General features: G+C 55.8%; 1 protein-coding gene across 6 annotated transcripts in view; it reads right to left on the reverse strand.

Moving 5' to 3' along the window:
* LOC140395325 (ras-related protein Rab-37-like) overlaps window positions 1–22,347 on the reverse strand; it is an 844,903-nt gene that overhangs the window by 447,491 nt on the left and 375,065 nt on the right. For 3 of the 6 annotated variants that reach the window (XM_072482956.1, XM_072482953.1, XM_072482950.1), the window contains exon 1: window positions 9,555–9,877. The exons of the other annotated variants lie outside the window; for them this stretch is intronic. In XM_072482956.1, the coding sequence (XP_072339057.1) occupies window positions 9,555–9,674 (120 nt within the window). In that variant the 5' untranslated portion in view covers window positions 9,675–9,877. Of the gene's footprint in view, window positions 1–9,554; window positions 9,878–22,347 lie in introns of those variants that run through there. 6 annotated transcript variants of the gene reach the window in all.

Genomic DNA, 22,347 nt, shown 5'->3' on the forward strand with positions numbered 1-22,347 from the left:
AAAGAGGATGTGCTGGAAATTTTGAAGAGCATCAGGATAGATAAGTCCCCTGCGCCAGACGGGATATACCCAAGGTTACTACAGGAAGCGAGGGAGGAGATTGCTGCGCCGTTGGCGATGATCTTTGCGTCCTCACTCTCCAGTGGAGTAGTACCGGATGATTGGAGGGAGGCGAACGTTGTTCCCCTGTTCAAAAAAGGGAATAGGGAAATCCCTGGAAATTACAGGCCCATCAGTCTTACATCTGTGGTGAGCAAAATATTGGAAAGGATTCTGAGGGACAGGATGTATGATTATTTAGAAAAACATAGTTTGATTAAAGATAGTCAGCATGGCTTTGTGAGGGGCAAGTCATGCCTCACAAGCCTCATTGAATTCTTAGAGGATGTGACGAGACACATTGATGAAGGTCGGGCAGTGGATGTGGTGTATATGGATTTCAGTCAGGCATTTGATAAGGTTCCCCATTGTAGGCTCATTCAGAAAGTTAGGGGGCATGGGATACAGCAAAATTTGACTGTCTGGATACAGAATTGGCTGGCCGAAAGAAGACAGCGAGTGGTAGTGGATGGAAAGTATTCCGTCTGGTGGTTGGTGAGCAGTGGTGACCCGCAGGGATCTGTTCTGGGACCTCTGCTCTTTGTGGTTTTTATAAATGACTTAGATGAGGAAATGGAAGGGTGGGTTAGTAAGTTTGCCGATGACACGAAGGTTGGGGGAATTGTAGATAGTAGGGCTGTTGCAGGTTACAACAGGACATTGACAGGATGCAGAGCTGGACTTAGAAGTGGCAGATGGAGTTCAACCTCGATAAATGTGAAGTGATTCATTTTGGAAGGTCGAATTTGAATTCTGAATACAGGGTTAAAGGCAGGATTCTTGGAAGTGTGGAGGAACAGAGGGATCTTGGCGTCTACATTGTTATGGGCCAGGGTTTAGAGAACCCCAAAGTGTAGCATGGAGTTCATCTGATCCACAACTTTTATGAGATTGTGGTATGGGGAGCACACGGCCCACTCTACAGGTGTGGTACAGCAGAAATGGAAAAGTGTTGTTTATTCTATGAACTCAAGTTAACCTTTTTAACATACAGTGAACATCTTAGCAACCATCAATTCAAATACAACCCCCAAAGAATACAACACTAAGTAATCCTTTAAGCTTTCCTTTTAACATCCATAAGAATTAAAACACCTTTTACCAGAAGCACATCAGGGTAAAGTCACTACTGTTATCAGTTTTAAATCACCAGCATCGATTTACAGTCTTTAGATTACAAAGAGAGATTCATACACCTTCTGGCTGTGACTGCAGCTATTGAGCTCCAACACTGAAAACAAAACTAAAACACACCCTGCAGCCTGCTCAAAAACGAAAGTAAAAAGCTGACAGACAGCTCAGCTCCACCCAATCTCTGATATCACTGCAGTAATAAACACCCATTTCTTAAAGGTACTCTCACTACAGATATTTATATTCACACCCATTTCTTAAAGATACTCTCGCATGACACCTCCCCCCAAGAAAAAAAAATAAACGATCAACTTCAAGATTGTTTCATTTTTCACCTTTTCACTAGTCTTTAAGAAATGCACACAGTAAATATACTTTTTCGTTTCAAAAAACAACACACGCAAATAGGTATAATAATATAGTCCATTTTTTTTTCCGTTTTTCTTCCGCCACCTGAAATCCTTCTCAATTGATAGTCTCTTTGAACAAGAAGGTCTCTGCTCGATCCATCCATTTCTCTATGCCTCGGCATTTCTCTTTAAAGTCAGATACGTTAGTTCAATCTGATCACAGAGTCCCTTGTAATTCTCCAACACCAATGGAGCATTGGTTATCACAGCTTTCAGGCAGCCTGTTGAAAGTCTGCTGTCCACTGGAATTTTTGACATTTCTTCAGCAAATCCATCAGTGGAGCAATCACGCTCCAAAATGTTTACACAAATGTTTGATCAAATCAACTCATGCCAAGAAATCACATTTTTCCCTTCGTCTTGAGGGTATCGGAACCTCCCCAAGGAAAGTGACTTGGGCTTTTCGAAATTCACTTTTGGCTCGGTTTATCACCAAACCCGCCTCCTGAAGTCGATCGAATAACTCCATCAGATGTTTCAAATGTTCTGTCCATGTCTGGCTGAAAATTACCAGATCGTCGATGTATACCGCACAATTGGGTAATCCTGAAACAACTTTGTTAGGTAACCGTTGAAATGTGGCTGGGGTGTTTTTCATGCCAAATGGCATAACTTGGAATTGGTATATACCATCTGGAGTCACAAAAGCTGAAATCACCTTCGCCCTTTCGGATAAAGGTACCTGCCAGTAACCTTTAAGTAAATCCAGTTTGGAAATAAAGGCTGATTGTCCCACTTTCGCAATGCAATCCACCAAATATGGGATAGGATAAGTCAATTCTTGTAACTATAGTCCACACACAACCATTGGGTACCATCTGGTTTAGGTACCATCACTATGGGTGAGCTCCATTGGCTGCAACCCACTTCAATTACGCCATTTTTAAGCAGACTCTCAATCTCTCTGTTAACCTGTGCCAATTTTAAAGGGCACAGTACGAAGTCTTACAACACCAGGTTAAAGTCCAACAGGTTTTTTTGATGTCACTAGCTTTCGGAGCACTGCTCCTTCCTCAGGTGAATGCAGAGGTCTGTTCCAGAAACACATATATAGACAAATTCAAAGATGCCAGACAATGCTCGGAATGTGAGCATTAGCAGGTGATTAAATCTTTATCTTGTCTGCTTTCTTGCATCTTTGTAGAAACTTAATGTCAGTGTCTATATGCGCGATCTTCCTGGAGATCCTCTCCACTTTGAGCCGGCAGTTTGCGGTGTCGATGATAGCCATGATGTGGAGATGCCGGCGTTGGACTGGGGTGAGCACAGTATGAAGTCTTACAACACCAGGTTAAAATCCAACAGGTTTGTTTCAATGTCAATTTTAAAGGGTTAAGTCTGTTTCCCACATCTACATCATGAATAGCCATTTTAGTACTTCCCAATTTATCTCTACAAACTTGCCCTCGTGATGCCAATAACTCTTTCAGTTCAGTTTGTTTTCCTCTGGAAGGTAACTGAACAATTTATCCCAATTTTTAAGAACATCCTCATTTTCCAATTTAATTTGAGGTATGTCAAATTCACAGTCATCTGGATTTGGTTTGTCACTTCGAGTTAGAATCATTAAAACCTCCTTTTTCTCTCCTTCCCTTTCAAAGTACATTTTAAGCATATTCACATGACACACTCGGTGAGTCTTGCTTCTGTCTGGTGTTTGTACCACATAATTCACCTCACATAATTTCCTTTCAATCTGATAAGGTCCACAAAACCCTGCTTTTAAAGGTTCACCTACCACTGGTAGCAATACTAAAACTGTATCTCCACTGGCAAAACTACGGACTTTGGATTTCTTGTCCGCTACCCGTTTCATCACATGTTGTGCAACTTTTTAATATTGTCCAGCCAACTCACCTGCTCTATTTAATCGTTCCCTAAAACTTGACACGTAATTCAATAATGTAATTTCCGATTTCTCACTCACCAATTTTTCCTTAATTAATTTAAGTGGATCATGACCAAAAATTAGTTCAAAAGGACTGAATTTGGTTGATTCATTAGATGCATCCCTAATTGCAAACAGTACAAATCAAATTACTTTATCCCAACCCTTTGGATAATCTTGACAATAAGCCCTCAACATTGTCTTTAATGTCTGATGCCACCTTTCTAATACTCGCTGCGATTCTGGATGGTACGCAGTTGATTTAAATTGTTTTATTCCGAAGCTATCCATAACTTCTTTGAATAACCTTGAGGTAAAATCTGATCCTTGATCCGATTGTATTTCTGTGGGTAGTCCATATCTGGTAAAGAATTTAGGTAACTCCTCCACAATCTTTTTAGCTGTAATATTACGTACTGGAATGGCCTCTGGAAATCCAGTAGACACATCCATTATCGTCAAAAGATATTGATTCCCTCTTTTTGTTTTAGGAAGCGGTCCCACACAATCAATTAGGACCCTTGTAAAAGCTTCCGTAAATGCTGGAATGGGTATTAAGAGCACTGGTTTTATCACTGCTTGAGGTTTCCCTAACACTTGACATGTGTGACATGATTGACAAAATTTAACTACATCTTTATGTAGTCCAGGCCAATAAAAATGGTTCTGGATTTTAGCTTGAGTTTTCCTTATTCCCAAATGACCTCCCACTGGTACCTCATGTGCAACTCGCAACACCTCTTTTCTATATCCTACCGGCAATACTACTTAATAAAGTTCTGCCCACTTTTCATCCGCCTGCATATGTAAAGGTCTCCAGTTTCTCATCAAGACATCACTTTTATGGCAATAACACTCTGGTATACACTCAGATTCCTCTTCCATGTACGCTTCCTGATACATCCGGTTTATTTCCATATCTTTTTGTTGTAACTCCGCCAATTTTCCTGAACTAAAAATATCCGCCTCATCCTCCACCTGTTCTTGTTCTTTTTCAACCATCTGATCAAAAATCTTTCTGATAATTGCACTTCAACTTCACCTTCACTCTTTGATTTACCCTCTTGTCTTAACGTGTAGAACCTTAGTTAGGCCACACTTGGAGTATAGTGTTCATTTCTGGTCGCCACACTACCAGAAGGACGTGGAGGCTTTAGAGAGGGTGCAGAAGAGATTTACCAGGATGTTGCCTGGTATGGAGGGCATTAGCTATGAGGAGCGGTTGAATAAACTCGGTTTGTTCTCACTGGAACGAAGGAGGTTGAGGGGCGACCTGATAGAGGTCTACAAAATTATGAGGGGCATAGACAGAGTGGATAGTCAGAGGCTTTTCCCTGGGGTAGAGGGGTCAATTACTAGGGGGCATAGGTTTAAGGTGAGAGGGGCAAGGTTTAGAGTAGATGTACGAGGCAAGTTTTTTACGCAGATGGTAGTGGGTGCCTGGAACGCGCTGCCGGAGGAGGTGGTGGAAGCAGGGACTATAGTGACATTTAAGGGGCATCTTGACAAATACATGAATAGGATGGGAATAGAGGGATACGGAACCAGGAAGTGTAGAAGATTGTAGTTTAGTCGGGCAGCATGGTCGGCACGGGCTTGGAGGGCCGAAGGGCCTGTTCCTGTGCTGTACATTTCTTTGTTCTTTGTTCTTTGTGACTTTGCGAACTTGTTACTACACAATCTGGAAAAATCCCAGGATATTTGACCTTCAACACTTCAGTTGTCTGATTTTCCACTCGCTTATCAACCACAGTAGGCATCACTCCCACCTGTGATCCAGCTATATCATTATCCAAGATAAACTGTATTCCTGGACAAGATAGTTTCTCTTTTCGTCCTACTACCACTTCACCACTCTTCACTGGACTGTCCAACCTCACCTTATATAATGGAACACTACTCCTATCACCCTGAATTCCACATGTTACCACCTTTTCTGGCAACATTCTTCCTAAACTACATAACTCCTCATCTCTTACCATTAAAGATTGACTAGCTCCCGTATCTCTTCAAATTGTGACTTCTTTACCTGCTCCTCCTGATACACATGAGTAAACTTTACCAACACAAGTAAATTCTTTAAAGACATCTGGCACCTTCTTATCAATCACCTCTTGATCCGGCTGAACAATCTTTTGCACCTCCTTCGCTTCACTTGGGCTTTCCTTTTCCACTTTAACAAACCCTACTGTCTTATCCTGTCTTATCCACATCAGCCTTCCCAGTGGTTTTAACCTTCAACCACCAATACTGTGACTTTACATGGCCTAGTTGATTACAGTGAAAACATTTGAAATTTTTCATTTCTTTTTCACCCTCCTGGATTTCTTTTTTAATCTGAGGTACCCTCTCCTTATTATCCCCCATCGGATCACCTTTACCTTTAGCACTTGAGTATTTCTCATGTCCCCAGTTTCTATCCGTCACAGGCTGTCAGAAACCAAGCTTTGATTTATGAACTAATTCATAATCATCTGCCATTTCTGCTGCTAATCTCACCGTTTTAACCCTTTGCTCTTCCACATGAGTTCTCACTATATCAGGAATTGAATTTTTAAACTCCACCAAAAGTATAATTTCTCTGAGAGCTTCAGACGTTTGGTCTATTTTGTTTGAATCAGTAATACCCACATGTCCTGTGGCCATTTCATTTGTTTAGCTACCTTCCCAAATGAAATGAAAAAGGCTTCCACCTCGTTCTCATCAAACCTTGGCAATGCCTGGACATATTTAAATAGATCCCCACCAAGCCTTCGACTATGATGCTCTTTCTCACTATCCTCATCACTATCAACCAACCGTATGTTTCCCTTTACGTCTGCCAATTTTAACTGACTGTCATGTTTCATGGCCATTTTCTGAAGTTCAAACTCTCTCTCTTTATCTTTTTCCCTGATCTGTATCTCCCTTTCCATTTCTTTTTGTTCTGCTAGCGCTATTCTTTCTGTTTTCTTTTCTTCTCTCTTTTTTTCCTCTCTCTCTCTTTCTCTTTCCTCTCTTTCTCTTTCATATTCAAGCTGCTTTAATTCTTTCTCATATTCCATTTGTTTAATTTGCAACTGAATTTTCCAATGAGTCAAACTGTATCTCAGGCAACTTTAAATGCTTAGCCACTGCCATAATGACCTCATCTTTTCGCATTTTGTCAGGTAATGTTAACTGCAATGTTTTTGCCAAATCTAACAGTCTGCTTTTAGACTCTGTCCGTAAGGTACTGTGTGTGACTACAACACTAAGTAAACCTTTTAGCTTTCCTTTTTAACATCCATACGACTTAAAAACAAAACCTTTATCAGAAGCACATCAGGTTAAATTCACTACTGAAAACATTTATAATTCTGAATTCACCAAATGATCACAGAGATAGTCTTTTGATGGCAGAGAGAACAGCAGTACACCTGCTTGGTCTGGCTTCAGCTCCAACACTGAAAGTGAAAATAAAACACACCCTGCTGCCTGCTCAAAAACGAATGTAAAAAGCTGACAGCCCAGCTCTACCCAATCTCTGACATCACTGCAGTAGTAAACATCCATTTCTTAAAGGTACTCCCACTACAGATATTTATATACACACCCATTTATAAACACCCATTTCTTAAAGGTACTCTCACATGACATGGTGCATAGATGCCTCGAAGTTGCCACCCAGGTTGATAGGGTTGTTAAGAAGGTGTATGGTGTGTTGGCTTTCATTAATTGAGGGGAATTGAGTTTAAGAGCCGCGAGGTTTTGTTATGAAATCCTGGTTGGACCACACTTGGAATATTGTGTCCAGTTCTGGTCGTCTCATTATAGGAAGGATGTGGATGCTTTGGAGAGGGCACAGAGGAGGAGGACATAGTTTTAAGGTGATTGGAGGAAGGTATATGGGAGATGTCAGAGGTAGGTTCTTTACACAGAGAGTGGTGGGTGCGTGGAATGCACTGCCTGCAGAGGTGGTGGAGCCTGAGTCATTTAAGTTACTCTTGGCCAGGCACATGGACAGCAGTAAATTGAAGGGGTGTAGATTCGGTTGACCTTTAGATTAGCATAAATGGTCGGCACAACATTGTGGGCCGAAGGACCTGTACTGTCTAATCTCCCAGCTTTCAACAACCTGAAGGAGACTAACTGGCACTTGTGTGATTGAGAACTAGGCACCCCCTTTTTGTGATGCTATTCCTGTCATAGGCAGGAGTGTCAGTAACTAGAGGACACAGGTTTAAGATATTTGGCAAATAAAAAGCAGGGTGAAATGAGGATATAATTCATTCACAGCGAGTTGTAATGCCGCAGAAGGTCTGTGCGTGAACTGGAAGCAGATTCAGTCATAACTTTCATTGGGGAATTGGATAAATAAACATGCAAGTGGGGCACTTGCCTTTATCAATTGAGGCATAGATTGCAAAAGCAGGGAGGTCATGATGGAATTGTATCGAACTTTGGTGAGGCCACAGCTGGAGTACTGTGTGCAATTCTGGTCGCCACATTATATGAAGGATGTGACTGCACTGGAGGGGCTGCAGTGGAGATTCACCAGGATGTTCTGAAGAGAGGTTGGATAGGTTTGGGCTCTTTTCACTGGAGCAGAGAAGATTGAAGCGCAACCTGATCGAGGTGTATAAGATTATGAGGGGCATGGACAGGGTGGATAGGGAGCAGCTGTTCCCCTTAGTTGAAGGGTCAGTTATTAGGGGAGACAAGTTCAAGGTGAGGGACAGTAGTTTAAGGGGGATTTGAGGAAAAATGTTTTTACCCGGAGAGTGGTGATGGTCTGGAATGCACCGCCTGGGAGGGTGGTAGAGGTAGAATGCCTCACATCTTTTAAAAAGGGGCTGGTTTAGCACACAGGGGCTGGTTTAGCACACTGGGCTAAATAGCTGGCTTTTAAAGCAGACCAAGGCAGGCCAGCAGCACGGTTCAATTCCCGTACCAGCCTCCCCGAACAGGCGCCGGAATGTGGCGACTAGGGGCTTTTCACAGTAACTTCATTTGAAGCCTACTTGTGACAATAAGCGATTTTCATTCATTTCATTTCAAAAGTACCTGGATGAGCACTCGGCACATCATAACATTCAAGGCTATGGGCCAAGTGTTGGCAAATGGGATTAGTTCGTCGGGTTAGGTTTTCCCATGCAGACTCGATGGGCCAAAGGGCCTCTTCTGCTCTGTATTATTCTGTGATTCTGTGAGAGAACAGGAAAGTGAGTTGAATTGAATGGTCCTTTCAGGGAGCTTGTCCATGCACAATGGGGTGAATGGCCTTCTGCTGGGCTGTAAGAGATCAGGATTCTCCTGAAGGGGCTGTGAGTTACTGTGGTGTGACTGACAACGTTCTTGTGGCAGCAAGCAAACATTCCTCAAATAAACAGGGCACATACAGCACCCCACCCCCCACCAAGTCCACCCCGCTTCAAATGTGCACATTACCCTGCCCCTCCCTCTGTCATCCTGGCTCAAATGATCTAACTCAACCCCAACAGGGAATCGGACCACGCAATGCTCAGAGGGAGAAGAGGCAGGGAGCAGGGTGGAATCTTATCTGAATTAACACCAACTTTCTGTAATAGGACAGTCCACAAACATGCCAAAGTCTCCTGCACCTGACGCTGTAGAGCTGGGGGCATGGGAGGGGGTGGAATGGAGGATTCCTCCTACTCCCCCAAAACAGCCTAGTAGAGGTAAGACGGGAAGAACAGCCTCAAGTTCACGTTGAAAGATTCTAAGCTTAAAAAAAAATAAAAACAATTGTTTCCAAAATGATTATTTACTCCCAGCTGATGAAAAAGATCCTGAGTCAGTGTGTGATCTGCCAGGAGAAGGGGAAGCTGCTTTTTCTGGCTGAGGCTGAGGCTGGGGCTCAATCTCATCCCTCTCCTGCTCTCCTCCCTGTTTCTCACACACCTCTACCACCAGTCATTGTTTGCTGAACATTCACAGCCACCGACAGGGCTAAACTCCCAATTTGCTGGATCTTTTTGCTGTGAGAAATGTATCTTTTCCGATGTGGAGTGAGATTTAGGAATGAATAAAGACGTACACACCTTGTAAGTCAGCTCGGTGATGTGTCTGCAGGAGGTGGATGGCTGGAGGGGAGATTCCGGGGCTCCGTTGGACAGCTCGGCGCTGCCTTGCCTCAGGTGGGAATTCTTTTTTCGGGGCATAGCAGCTTCAGAGACAGCAAGAGGAAACCTTGGGGACGAGAACCGTCGCGGCGGCAGGAATGAAGCGAGGGCAAATCCCCTCCCGGGGGCTGCGGAGCCTCTCAGTGTGAGCTGGGATAGGGGGCACCAGGCACAGTCAGCCCCATGATTCAAAACTCAGTCCTTTCACACACACAGCAGTTAGCAAGACCTCTGTGTGTGTGTGTGTGATCCACAGCTGATCATCTCAACACACACAGGGAGGGGCTGGGAGATGTGTCATCAACATTTTTACTTTCAGTTTAACTCTCACAAGGAGCACTGAGCTCCAACTCTCCAAATTACACTCCATCACCACTATATTGTTATTTCAATGCACTTGCCCCACAGGAAGATATTTTTGGTTGATAGTTGCCCCGCAAAAAACATTCCGTGCAAGCCCCCCCCCTCCAACCCCCCCCCTTAACACCCCCCAACCCCCCCCCCCTTAACACCCCCCAACCCCCCCCCCTTACACACCCCCAACCCCCTTTTAACACCCCCCCTTAACCCTCCTCCCCTACCCCCCTCAACCCCCCCCCATCCCCCCTCCCCTACCCCCCCTACCCCCCAACCCCCCTCCCCTACCCCCCCCCAACCCCCCCTCCCCTACCCCCCCCAACCCCCCCTCCCCTACCCCCCCCAACCCCCCCTCCCTACCCCCCCCCAACCCCCCCCCCCCCACCCCCCCCCAACCCCCCCTCCCCTACCCCCCCCAACCCCCCCCCTCCCCTACCCCCCCCCAACCCCCCCTCCCCTACCCCCCCCAACCCCCCCCTCCCCAACCCCCCCTCCCCAACCCCCCCTCCCCTACCCCCCCTCAACCCCCCCCCCATCCCCCCTCCCCTACCCCCCCAACCCCCCTCCCCTACCCCCCCCAACCCCCCCTCCCCTACCCCCCCCAACCCCCCCTCCCCTACCCCCCCCCAACCCCCCTCCCCTACCCCCCCCCCCCCAACCCCCCCCCCCCACCCCCCCCCAACCCCCCCTCCCCCTACCCCCCCCAACCCCCCCTCCCCTACCCCCCCCAACCCCCCCCTCCCCTACCCCCCCCCCAACCCCCCCCTCCCCTACCCCCCCCAACCCCCCCTCCCCTACCCCCCCCAACCCCCCCTCCCCTACCCCCCCCCCCACCCCCCCCCCCCTACCCCCCCAACCCCCCCTCCCCTACCCCCCCAACCCCCCCCTCCCCTACCCCCCCAACCCCCCCCTCCCCTACCCCCCCCCCCAACCCCCCCAACCCCCCCCCCTACCCCCCCCAACCCCCCCCCTCCCCTACCCCCCCAACCCCCCCCCCCCTCCCCTACCCCCCCCAACCTCCCCCCCACCCCCCCTACCCCCCAACCTCCCCCCACCCCTCCCCCTCCCCCCAACCCCCCCCTCCCCTACCCCCCCCAACCCCCCCCCCCCCTCCCCCCCCAACCCCCCCCCCTCCCCTACCCCCCCAACCCCCCCCCTCCCCCCCCAACCCCCCCCCTCCCCTACCCCCCCCAACCCCCCCCCCCCTCCCCTACCCCCCCCAACCCCCCCCCTCCCCTACCCCCCCCAACCCCCCCCTCCCTACCCCCCAACCCCCCCCCCTCCCCTACCCCCCCAACCCCCCCCCCCTCCCCTACCCCCCCCAACCCCCCCCCCCTCCCCTACCCCCCCCAACCCCCCCCCCCTCCCCTACCCCCCCAACCCCCCCCCTCCCTCCCCCTCCCAACCCCCCCCTCCCCTCCCCTCCCCTCCCCCTCCCAACCCCCCCTCCCCTCCCCTCCCAACCCCCCTCCCAACCCCCCTCCCCTCCCCCCTCCCCTCCCCCTCCCAACCCCCCCTCCCCTCCCCCTCCCAACCCCCCCTCCCCCTCCCCTCCCCCCCCCTCCCCTCCCCCCTCCCCTCCCCCCCCTCCCCTCCCCCCTCCCCTCCCCCCCCTCCCCTCCCCCCTCCCCTCCCCCCTCCCCTCCCCCCTCCCCTCCCCCCTCCCCTCCCCCCTCCCCTCCCCCCTCCCCTCCCCTCCCCCTCCCAACCCCCCTCCCCTCCCCTCCCCCTCCCAACCCCCCCTCCCCTCCCCCTCCCAACCCCCCCTCCCCTCCCCCTCCAACCCCCCCTCCCCTCCCCCTCCCAACCCCCCTCCCCTCCCCCTCCCAACCCCCCCTCCCCTCCCCCTCCCAACCCCCCCTCCCCTCCCCCTCCCAACCCCCCCTCCCCTCCCCCTCCCAACCCCCCCTCCCCTCCCCCTCCCAACCCCCCCTCCCCTCCCCCTCCCAACCCCCCCTCCCCTCCCCCTCCCAACCCCCCCTCCCCTCCCCCTCCCAACCCCCCCTCCCCTCCCCCTCCCAACCCCCCCTCCCCTCCCCCTCCCAACCCCCCCTCCCCTCCCCCTCCCAACCCCCCCTCCCCTCCCCCTCCCAACACCCCCTCCCCCTCCCAACCCCCCTCCCCCTCCCAACCCCCCCTCCCCCTCCCAACCCCCCCTCCCCCTCCCAACCCCTCCCCCCCTCCCCTCCCCCTCCCCTCCCCCTCCCAACCCCCCCTCCCCTCCCCCTCCCAACCCCCCCTCCCCGCCCCCTCCCAACCCCCCCTCCCCGCCCCCTCCCAACCCCCCCTCCCCGCCCCCTCCCAACCCCCCCTCCCCGCCCCTCCCAACCCCCCCTCCCCTCCCAACCCCCCCTCCCCTCCCAACCCCCCCTCCCCTCCCCCTCCCAACCCCCCTCCCCTCCCCCTCCCAACCCCCCCTCCCAACCCCCCCTCCCCTCCCCCTCCCAACCCCCCCTCCCCTCCCCCTCCCAACCCCCCCTCCCCTCCCCCTCCCAACCCCCCCTCCCCTCCCCCTCCCAACCCCCCCTCCCCTCCCCCTCCCAACCCCCCCTCCCCTCCCAACCTCCCCTCCCCTCCCCCTCCCAACCCCCCCTCCCCTCCCCCTCCCAACCCCCCTCCCCTCCCCCTCCCAACCCCCCCTCCCCTCCCCCTCCCAACCCCCCCTCCCCTCCCCCTCCCAACCCCCCCTCCCCTCCCCCTCCCAACCCCCCCTCCCCTCCCCCTCCCAACCCCCCCTCCCCTCCCCCTCCCAACCCCCCCTCCCCTCCCCCTCCCAACCCCCCCTCCCCTCCCCCTCCCAACCCCCCCCCCTCCCAACCCCCCCTCCCCTCCCCCTCCCAACCCCCCCTCCCCTCCCCCCCAACCTCCCCCTCCCCTCCCCCCCAACCTCCCCTCCCCTCCCCCCAACCCCCCCTCCCCTCCCCCCAACCCCCCCTCCCCTCCCCCCCAACCCCCCCTCCCCTCCCCCCCAACCCCCCCTCCCCTCCCCCCAACCCCACCTCCCCTCCCCTCCCCCCAACCCCCCCTCCCCTCCCTCCCCTCCCCCCAACCCCCCTCCCCTACCCCCCCAACCCCTACCCCCCCAACACCCCCTCCCCTACCCCCCCACCCCCTCCCCTACCCCCCCACCCCCTTAACCCCCCCCAACCCCCTTAACCCCCCCAACCACCCTTAAACCCCCAACCCACTTAAGCCCCCCAAAGCCCTTAACCCCTCCCCAACCCCCTCAACCCCCCCAACCCCCTTAACCCCCCCAACTCCCTTAACCCCCCCAACTCCCTTAACCCCCCCAACCCCCTTAACCCCCCCAACCCCCTTAACCCCCCCCAACCTCCTTAATCCCCCAACCCCCTTAACCCACCCACGCCCCCCCAACCCCCTTAACCCCCCCAACCCACTTAACCCCCCCCCAACCCACTTAACCCCCCCAACCCCCTTAACCCCCCAACCCCCTTAACCCCCCAACCCCCTAACCCCCTAAACCCCCCTTAACCCCCCCCCAATCCCCTTAACCCCCCTTAACCCCCCAACCCCCTTAGCCCCCCCAACCCACTTAGCCCCCCCAACCCACTTAACACCCCCCCAACCCCCTTAACACCCCCCAACCCCCTTAACACTCCCCCAAACCCTTAACCCCCCCAACCCCCTTAACCCTCCCCCAACCCACTTACCCCCCAACCCACTTACCCCCCCAACCCCCTTAACCCCCCCAACCCCCTTAAACCCCCAACCCCCTTAACCCCCCCAACCCCCTTAACACCCCAACCCCCTTAACATCCCCCAACCCCCTTAACCCCCCCAACCCCCTTAACCCCCTCCCAACCCCCTTAACCCCCCGAACCCCCTTATCCCCCAACCCACTTAACCCCCCCAACCCCCTTAACCCCCCCAACTCCCTTAACCCACCCCAACCCCCTTAACCCCCCAACCCCCTTAACCACCCCCAACCCCCTTAACCCCCCCAACCCCCTTAACCCCCCCCAACCCCCTTAACCCCCCCAACCCCCTTAACACCCCCCAACCCCCTTAAACCCCCCAAAACCCCCTTGACCCCCCCAACCCCCTTAACCGCCCCCCAACCCACTTAACCCCCCCAACCCCCTTAACTCCCCCAACCCCCTTAACCCCCCTCCCCAACCCCCTTAACCCCCCTCCCCAACCTCCTTAACCCCCCCAACCCCCTTAACCCCCTCCCAACCCCCTTAACCCCCCCAACCCCCTTATCCCCCAACCCACTTAACCCCCCCAACCCCCTTATCCCCCCAACCCACTTAACCCCCCCAACCCCCTTAACCCCCCCAACCCCCTTAACCCCCCCAACCCCCTTAACCCCCCCAACCCCCTTAACCCCCCCAACCCCCTTAACCCCCCAACCCCTTAACCACCCCCAACCCCCTTAACCCCCCCAACCACCTTAACCCCCCCAACCCCCTTAACCCCCCCAACCCCCTTAACCCCCCCCAACACCCTTAACCCCCCCAACGCCCTTAACACCCCCCAACCCCCTTAACCCCCCCAAAACCCCCTTGACCCCCCCCAACCCCCTTAACCACCCCCCAACCCACTTAAGCCCCCCAACCCCCTTAACTCCCCAACCCCCTTAACCCCCCTCCCCAACCCACTTAACCCCCCTCCCCAACCCCCTTAACCCCCCCTCCCCAAACCCCTTACCCCCCAACCCCCTTAATGCCCCCCAACCCCCTTAACCCCCCCAACCCCCTTAACCCCCCCAACCCCCTTAACCCCCCCCAACCCCCTTAACCCCCCCAACGCCCTTAACACCCCCCAACCCCCTTAACCCCCCCAAAACCCCCACCCCCCAACCCCCTTAACCCCCCCAAAACCCCCTTGACCCCCCCCAACCCCCTTAACCACCCCCCAACCCACTTAAGCCCCCCAACCCCCTTAACTCCCCCAACCCCCTTAACCCCCCTCCCCAACCCACTTAACCCCCCTCCCCAACCCCCTTAACCCCCCTCCCCAAACCCCTTACCCCCCAACCCCCTTAATGCCCCCCAACCCCCTTAACCCCCCCAACCCCCTTAACCCCCCCAACCCCCTTAACCCACCCCCTTAACCCCCCCTTAACCCCCCACCCCCTAAACCCACCCTTAACACCCCCACCTCCTTAACCCCCCCACCCTCTTCACCCCACCCCCCACCTTAACCCCCCCAACCCCCTTAACCCCACCCCCACCCCTTTAACAACCCCCCCACCCCCTTAACCCCCCCAACTCCCTTAACCACCCCACCCCCTTAACCCCCCCCAACTCCCTTAACCACCCCACCCCCTTAACCACCCCACCCCCTTAACCCCCCCCAACCCCCTTAACCCCCCCACCCCGTTAAACCCCCACCCCCTTAACCCCCCCCACCCCGTTAACCCCCCCACCCCCACCCCATTAACCCCCCACCCCCTTAGCCCCCACACCCTTAACCCCCCCACCCCTCCTTAAACCCCCCACCCACCGTAACCCCCCATAACCCCCCCAACCCCCCATAACCCCCCCAGCCCCCCTTAACCCCCCACCGCTCTTAACCCCCACCCACTTAACCCCCCCACCCCCTTAACTCACCCCACCCCCACCCCCTTAACCCTCCCACCCCCGTAACCCCCCCACCCCCTTAACCCCCACCCTCTTAACCCCCACCCCCTTAACCCCCCACCACCTTAACCCCACCCACCCCCTTAAACCCCCCACCCCTTTAAACCCCCCCACCCCCTCAACTCCCCCACCCCCTTAACCCCCCCCAACCCCCTTAGCCCCCCACCCCCTTAGTCCCCCCACCCCCTTAACCCACCCCTTAACCCCCACACCCCCTCAACGCCCCCACCCCCTTAACCCCCCCCACTCCCTTAACACCCCACCACCCCCTTAACCCCCCCACTTCCTTAACCCCCCACACCCACTTAACCACCCCCCCCTTAACCCCCCACCCCCCTTAACCCCCCACCCCCACAACCCCCCCACCCCCTTAACCCCCCCACCCCCTTAACCCCCCCCCACCCCCTTAACCCCCCCAACCCCCTTAGCCCCCCACCCCCTTAGTCCCCCCACCCCCTTAACCCACCCCTTAACCCCCACACCCCCTCAACGCCCCCACCCCCTTAACCCCCCCCCCACTCCCTTAACACCCCACCACCCCCTTAACCCCCCCACTTCCTTAACCCCCCACACCCACTTAACCACCCCCCCTTAACCCCCCACCCCCTTAACCCCCCACCCCCTTAACCCCCCACCCCACAACCCCCCCACCCCCTTAACCCCCCCACCCCCTTAACCCCCCCACCCCCTTAACCCCCCCACTCCCTTTCCCCCCCCACTTCCTTAACCCCCCCACACCCCCTTAATCACCCCCCCAACCCCCCCTTAACCCTCCCTCCAACACCCCCTTAACCCCCCACCCCCTTAACCCCCCACCCCCTTAACCCCCCACCCGCTTAACCCCCCAACCACCTTAACCCCCCCAACCCCCTTAACCCCCCCAACCCCCTTAACCCCCCCAACACCCTTAACCCCCCCAACCCCCTTAACCACCCCCCAACACCCTTAACCCCCCCAACACCCTTAACCCCACCCCCACCCCCTTAACCCCCCCCGCCCCCTTCACCCCCCACCCCCTTCACCCCTCCCACCCCTTCACCCCCTCTTAAACCCCCCACCCCCCCACCCCCCTTAACCCCCCCACCCCCCCTTAAGCCCCCACCCCCTTAATCCCCCCTTAAACCCTCCCACCCCCTTAACCCCCTCTTAACCCCCCCCCCCACCCCCCTTAACCCCCCCCACTCCCCCTTAAGCCCCCACCCCCTTAATCCCCCCTTAAACCCCCCACCCCCCACTTAACCCACCCCAGCCCCCCTTAACCCACCCCAGCCCCCCTTAACCCCCCCAGCCCCCCTTAACCTCCTCACCCCCTCTTAACCCCCAGCCCCCCTTAACCCCCCACCCCCTCTTAACCCCAAGCCCCCCTTAACCCCCCCACCCACTCTTAACACCCCCTCCATCTTAACCCCCCTTAACCCCCCCACCCCTTTAACACCCCCCACCCCCTTAACCCCCCCACCCCTTTAACCCCCCCACCCCCTCAACCCCCCACCACTTTAACCCCCCCACCCCCTCAACCCCCCCACCCCCTCAACCTCCCCACCCCCTCAACCTGCCCACCCCCTCAACCTGCCCACCCCCTCAACCTCCCCACCCTCTTAACCCTCCCCACCCCCTCCACCCCCTTAATCCCCCCACCCCCTTAACCCCCGCACCCCTTAACCCCGCCACCCCCTCAACCCCGCCACCCCCTCAACGCCCCCCACCCCCTCAACGCCCCCCGCCCCCCTTAACCCCCCACCCCTTAACACCCCCCACCCCTTAACACCCCCCACCCCTTAACATGCCCCACCCCCTTAACCCCCCCACCCCCTTAACCCCCCCACCCCCTTAACCCCCCCACCCTCTTAACCCCCCCCACACCTTTAACCCCGCCCCACCTGCTTAACCCCCCCCACCCGCTTAACCCCCCCACCCGCTTAACCCCCCCACCCCCTTAACCCCCTTAACCCTCCCCTTAACCCCCCTTACACCCCCACCCCCCCACCACCTTAACCCCCCCACACCCTTAACTCTGCCCCACCTGCTTAACCCCCCCACCCGCTTAACCCCCCCACCCGCTTAAACCCCCCACCCGCTTAACCCCCCACCCCCTTACCCCCCCATCCCCCCAGCCCCTTAACCCCCCACCCCCTTAACCCCCCCACCCCCTTAACCCCCCACCCCCCTTAACCCCCCCACCCCCTTAACCCCCCCACCCCCTTAACCCCCCCCCACACCCTTAACTCTGCCCCACCTGCTTAACCCCCCACCCCCTTAACCCCCCCACCCCCTTACACCCCCACCCCCTTACACTCCCACCCCCTTACACCCCCCACCCTCTTACACCCCCACCCTCTTACACCCCCACCCCCTTAACACCCCCACCCCCTTAACCCCCCCACCCCCTTAACCCCCCACCCCATTAACCCCCACCCCCTTAACCCCCACCGCCCCCTTAACCCCCACCACCTTAACCCCCACCCCTTAACCCCCAACCCCCTTAACCCCCAACCCCCTTAACCCCCACCGCCTTAACCACCACTCCCTTAACTCCCCCACCCCCTTAACCCCCACCGCCCCCTTAACCTCCACCCCCTTAACCCCCCCTTAACCCCACCCACCCTCTTGACCCCCCCACCCCCTTGACCCCCCCTTGACGCCCCCCCACCCCCTTGACGCCCCCCACCCCCTTAACCCCCCCACACCCTTAACCCCCCCCACACCCTTAACCCCCCCACACCCTTAACCCCCCCCACATCCTTAACCCCCACATCCCCTTAACCTCCCCACCCCCTTAACCCCCCTTAACTCCACCCCCTTAACCCCCCCACCCGCTTAACCCCCCACCCCCTTAACCCCCACCACCCCCTTAACCCCCACCACCCCCTTAACCCCCCACCACCCCCTTTACCCCCACCACCCCCTTAACCCCCCCATCCCCTTAACCCCCCACCACCCCCTACCCCCTTAACCCCCCACCCCCTTAGCCCCCCACCCCCTTAGCCCCCACTGCCCCCTTAACCCCCACCCCCTTAACCCCCACCCCCTGAACCCCCACCCCCTGAACCCCCCACCCTATTAACCCCCCACCCCCCACCCCCTTAACCCCCCCACACCCTGAACCCCACACCCTGAACCCCCACACCCCCTTAACCCCCCCACACCCCATTAACCCCCAACCCTTAACCCCCCCAACACCCTTTACCCCCACACACACCCTTAATCCCCCCAACCCTACCCGAACCCTCCCAACACTACCCGACCCCCCTAACGCTACCCCGACTCCCCCAACCCTACCCAACCACCCCCCAACCCTACCCGACCCCCCAATCCTACCTGACCCCCCCATCCAACCCTACCAGACCAACCCCCAACCCTACCCGACCACCCCCCAACCCTACCTGACCCCCCAACCCTACCTGACCCCCCCAACCCTACCTGACCCCCCCAACCCTGCCCGACCTCCCACCCCAACACTTCCCAACCCCCCCCAACCCTCCCCTCCACCACCCCCCCCCCCCCCCCCAATTGGGGAAGGTCATACTCAAGAAGAATTTTTGAAGTGGTGCAGCCACTCTCCCTCTGTCTCTGTTGCTACTACTGTTTCCAGTGTTGAGCTGCAGTGAAAGGAGCGAGGGGAAAGAGGAGAGCTGGAGCGTATATCCTGCTGGAAATGGCAGACTGGGGTGGGATTCAGGCCAAGGATGGAAGGCCTACTTGGCGCTGTGTTGGTAAAGATCGTGTCCCGCCGCCTGCAGCTCGCGATGAATTGATGGTGGCCTGCTGCTGCTGCTACTGGAGGCTCGGTGGTTGGCCCCTTGGACTGTTGAAGTAGACTTTGGGATTTTGGTACCTTTCTACTGACTTTTGTCTGTTTTGGAGAGACTATCTGGGGATTTCCGGGTGGCCATTTTCTGGATTGTTGGTGAACGTTTCAAGCTGCACCGGGTGTCAGCGAGTTTTGTGTCGGACACTATTTTGTTGCACTAGGACTGACTTTCTGGACTTTTGTGTTGATTTATTACTGTTGTTTTTGTCTATGTTGTTAAACTGTTCTGCTTACAAATGGTCCCTTGCCGTTTGGGCAGGGTGGTAGTCACCGCTGTGTGTATAATACGTGTATTAGAGGTAATACGGTAAAGCTCCTACAGGTACGGGGGTAGATCCCTGCCTGCCGGCTCCACCCAGTAGGCGGAGTATAAATGTGTGTGCTCACATGTGCTGCTGCCATTTCGGTAGCAGCTGCAGGAGGCAACACATCTCTGCTTAATAGAGCCTCGATTACTCGCGACTCGTCATAATTGTAGCGCACAATGACTTACGAGAGAGACGAGTAGAGATGAAGTCGATGAGGCTTTATTAAGCATGACTTGTTCCCAGCAGTTCAGCAACAAAATGGAGCTGCGGGGAGAAGCACGGGTTCTTATACTCCGCCATCAGGGCGGAGCCAGGGGTCAACAGCCAACCAGGACCCGGGATCTGTCAGCCAATAGCATCACGGCTTCACAGTCCCACATGACCCCTAATACATACCACCACAATAATTGATAGTGCATCAATTTATTAAGCAGAGATATTACAGTGATGGAACTACGCATCAAGCCAGATTGCCCACAGCTGCATCCTCAAGCAGACAACGCCACGTCGGCCTTCGACCATTGGCTAGCTTGCTTTGAAGCCTACATCGGATCAGCGACAGAACAACCCTCAGAAGCACAGAAACTCCAGATCCTGTACTCACGGGTGAGCTCCGATATTTTTTTCCCTTATCCGGGATGTGCCCAACTACACTGAGGCCATGGCGGTTCTGAAAGGGAACTACATCCGGCCGATCAACAAACTCTACGCCAGGCACCTCCTGTCCACGCAGCAACAACTCCCCGGTGAGTCATTGGACGATTTCTGGCTTGCCCGGCACATCATGGCGATGAACTGCGATTGCCAGGCAGTTTCGGCTGTTGAACATACTGAACTCTTAATCAGGGACGCTTTCGTTACGGGCATGGGGTCGGCGTACATCCGTCAGCGCCTCTTAGAAGGGGGTATGCTTGATCTCGTGGCAACCAAGCAACTCGTAGCCTCCCGTAATGTACAATCGTACGCCCTCGACTGCATGGCGCCACCGTCATGGACATCGTGGGCCCCACCAGCGGCCGCTCTCAGACAACCCCAAGCCTGCGCCGCGCGGCAGCCAGCCAACCCCGGGGGGCCTAAGTGCTATTTCTGTGGCCAGACAAAGCACCCCCGACAGCACTGCCCAGCACGGAGTGCAATCTGCAAGACTTGCGGGAAGAAGGGACATTTCGCTGCGGTGTGCCAGGCCCGGTCGATCGCCGCTGTATCCAGGCCCATTGTTCCTGCACCCTCCACGTGCGACCCGTGGACACTGCCATCTTCCCCCATCAGACCTCGTGTGTCCCATGGGCGCCACCATCTTTAACGCCGCCCGCCATGTGCGCCCCATGGGCGCCGCCATCTTCAGCGCCATTTTGGACGGCGCCTCAGGACCCCTGCTCGTCGGGCACCTCATCTGGCCGCTCATCGCCCGCCACCACTGCCGAACAGCCCGGGGCCCACCAACACCAGCCGCAGCTTGCCTCCATCACGCTCGACCAGTCCCGGCCGCACAGCCTCGCAACCACGACAACGACGGTGAAAGTCGATGGCCACAAGACACCTTGCCTTCTTGACTCTGGGGGCACGGAGAGCTTTATCCACCCCTCTACGGTAAGGCGCTGCTGCCTCGCGGTACACCCCATTACCCAGAGAATCTCCCTGGCCTCCAGATCCCACTCTCTGGAAATCCGGGGGTACTGCATCGCCACCCTCACTGTCCAGGGCGTTGAGTTCAGCAACTTCCGGTTCTACGTCCTCCCCAACCTCTGCGCTGCCTTGCTACTCGGCCTGGACTTCCAGTGCAACCTCCAAAGTCTAACTCTAAAATTCGGCGGACCCCTACCACCCCTCACCGTATGCAGCCTCACGACACTTAAGGTCGACCCACCTTCCCTGTTTGCGAATCTCACCCCGGATTGCAAACCAGTCGTTACCAAGAGCAGACGGTACAGTGGACAGGACAGAACCATCATCAGGTCGGAGGTCCAGCGGCTACTGCGGGAAGGCATCATTGAGGCCAGCAACAGCCCCTGGAGAGACCAAGTGGTAGTAGTAAAGACTGGGGAGAAGCACAGGATGGTCATTGACTACAGCCAGACCATCAATCGGTACACGTAGCTTGACGCATACCCCCTCCCATACATATCTGACATGGTCAATCAGATTGCACAGTTGTGGTGAGCCACGTATGTGGTGGTGAGCCACGTTGTATATATTATAGTATTTATTCACTGATACTGTTGTTGTGTTGATGTTGTTGTTGGCTCCGCCTGTGGCTCCGCCCCTCTGAGAAGGTATATAACCCATCGATCCGGGACAGCCTCTCAGTGCGGGAGAAGCTGCTGGAGGGCACATTCTAGCTGATTAAAACCACAGTTCTTGTTAACTACCATTTGGACTGGATTGATTGGTATCAATTTAATTTCTTTGTTCTTTGTTTGTAATCAGATAGAATTTTTTTTAACATGGAAGCAGTTTTAAAACCAGAACGCCTCGATCTTGACCCGCAGGCGCCAGAGGCTACGGCAATATTTGAGCATTGGCTCAATTGCTTTGAGGCCTACCTCAGCTCCTTCGCCGCCGAGGTCTCCCTGAAAATTAAACAGCGTCTCCTCAACACCGGAGTGAGCCACAAGATTTTCCAGCTCATC

The sequence above is a fragment of the Scyliorhinus torazame genome, chromosome 18 (assembly GCF_047496885.1).
Source record: "Scyliorhinus torazame isolate Kashiwa2021f chromosome 18, sScyTor2.1, whole genome shotgun sequence".
NCBI lineage: Eukaryota > Metazoa > Chordata > Chondrichthyes > Carcharhiniformes > Scyliorhinidae > Scyliorhinus > Scyliorhinus torazame.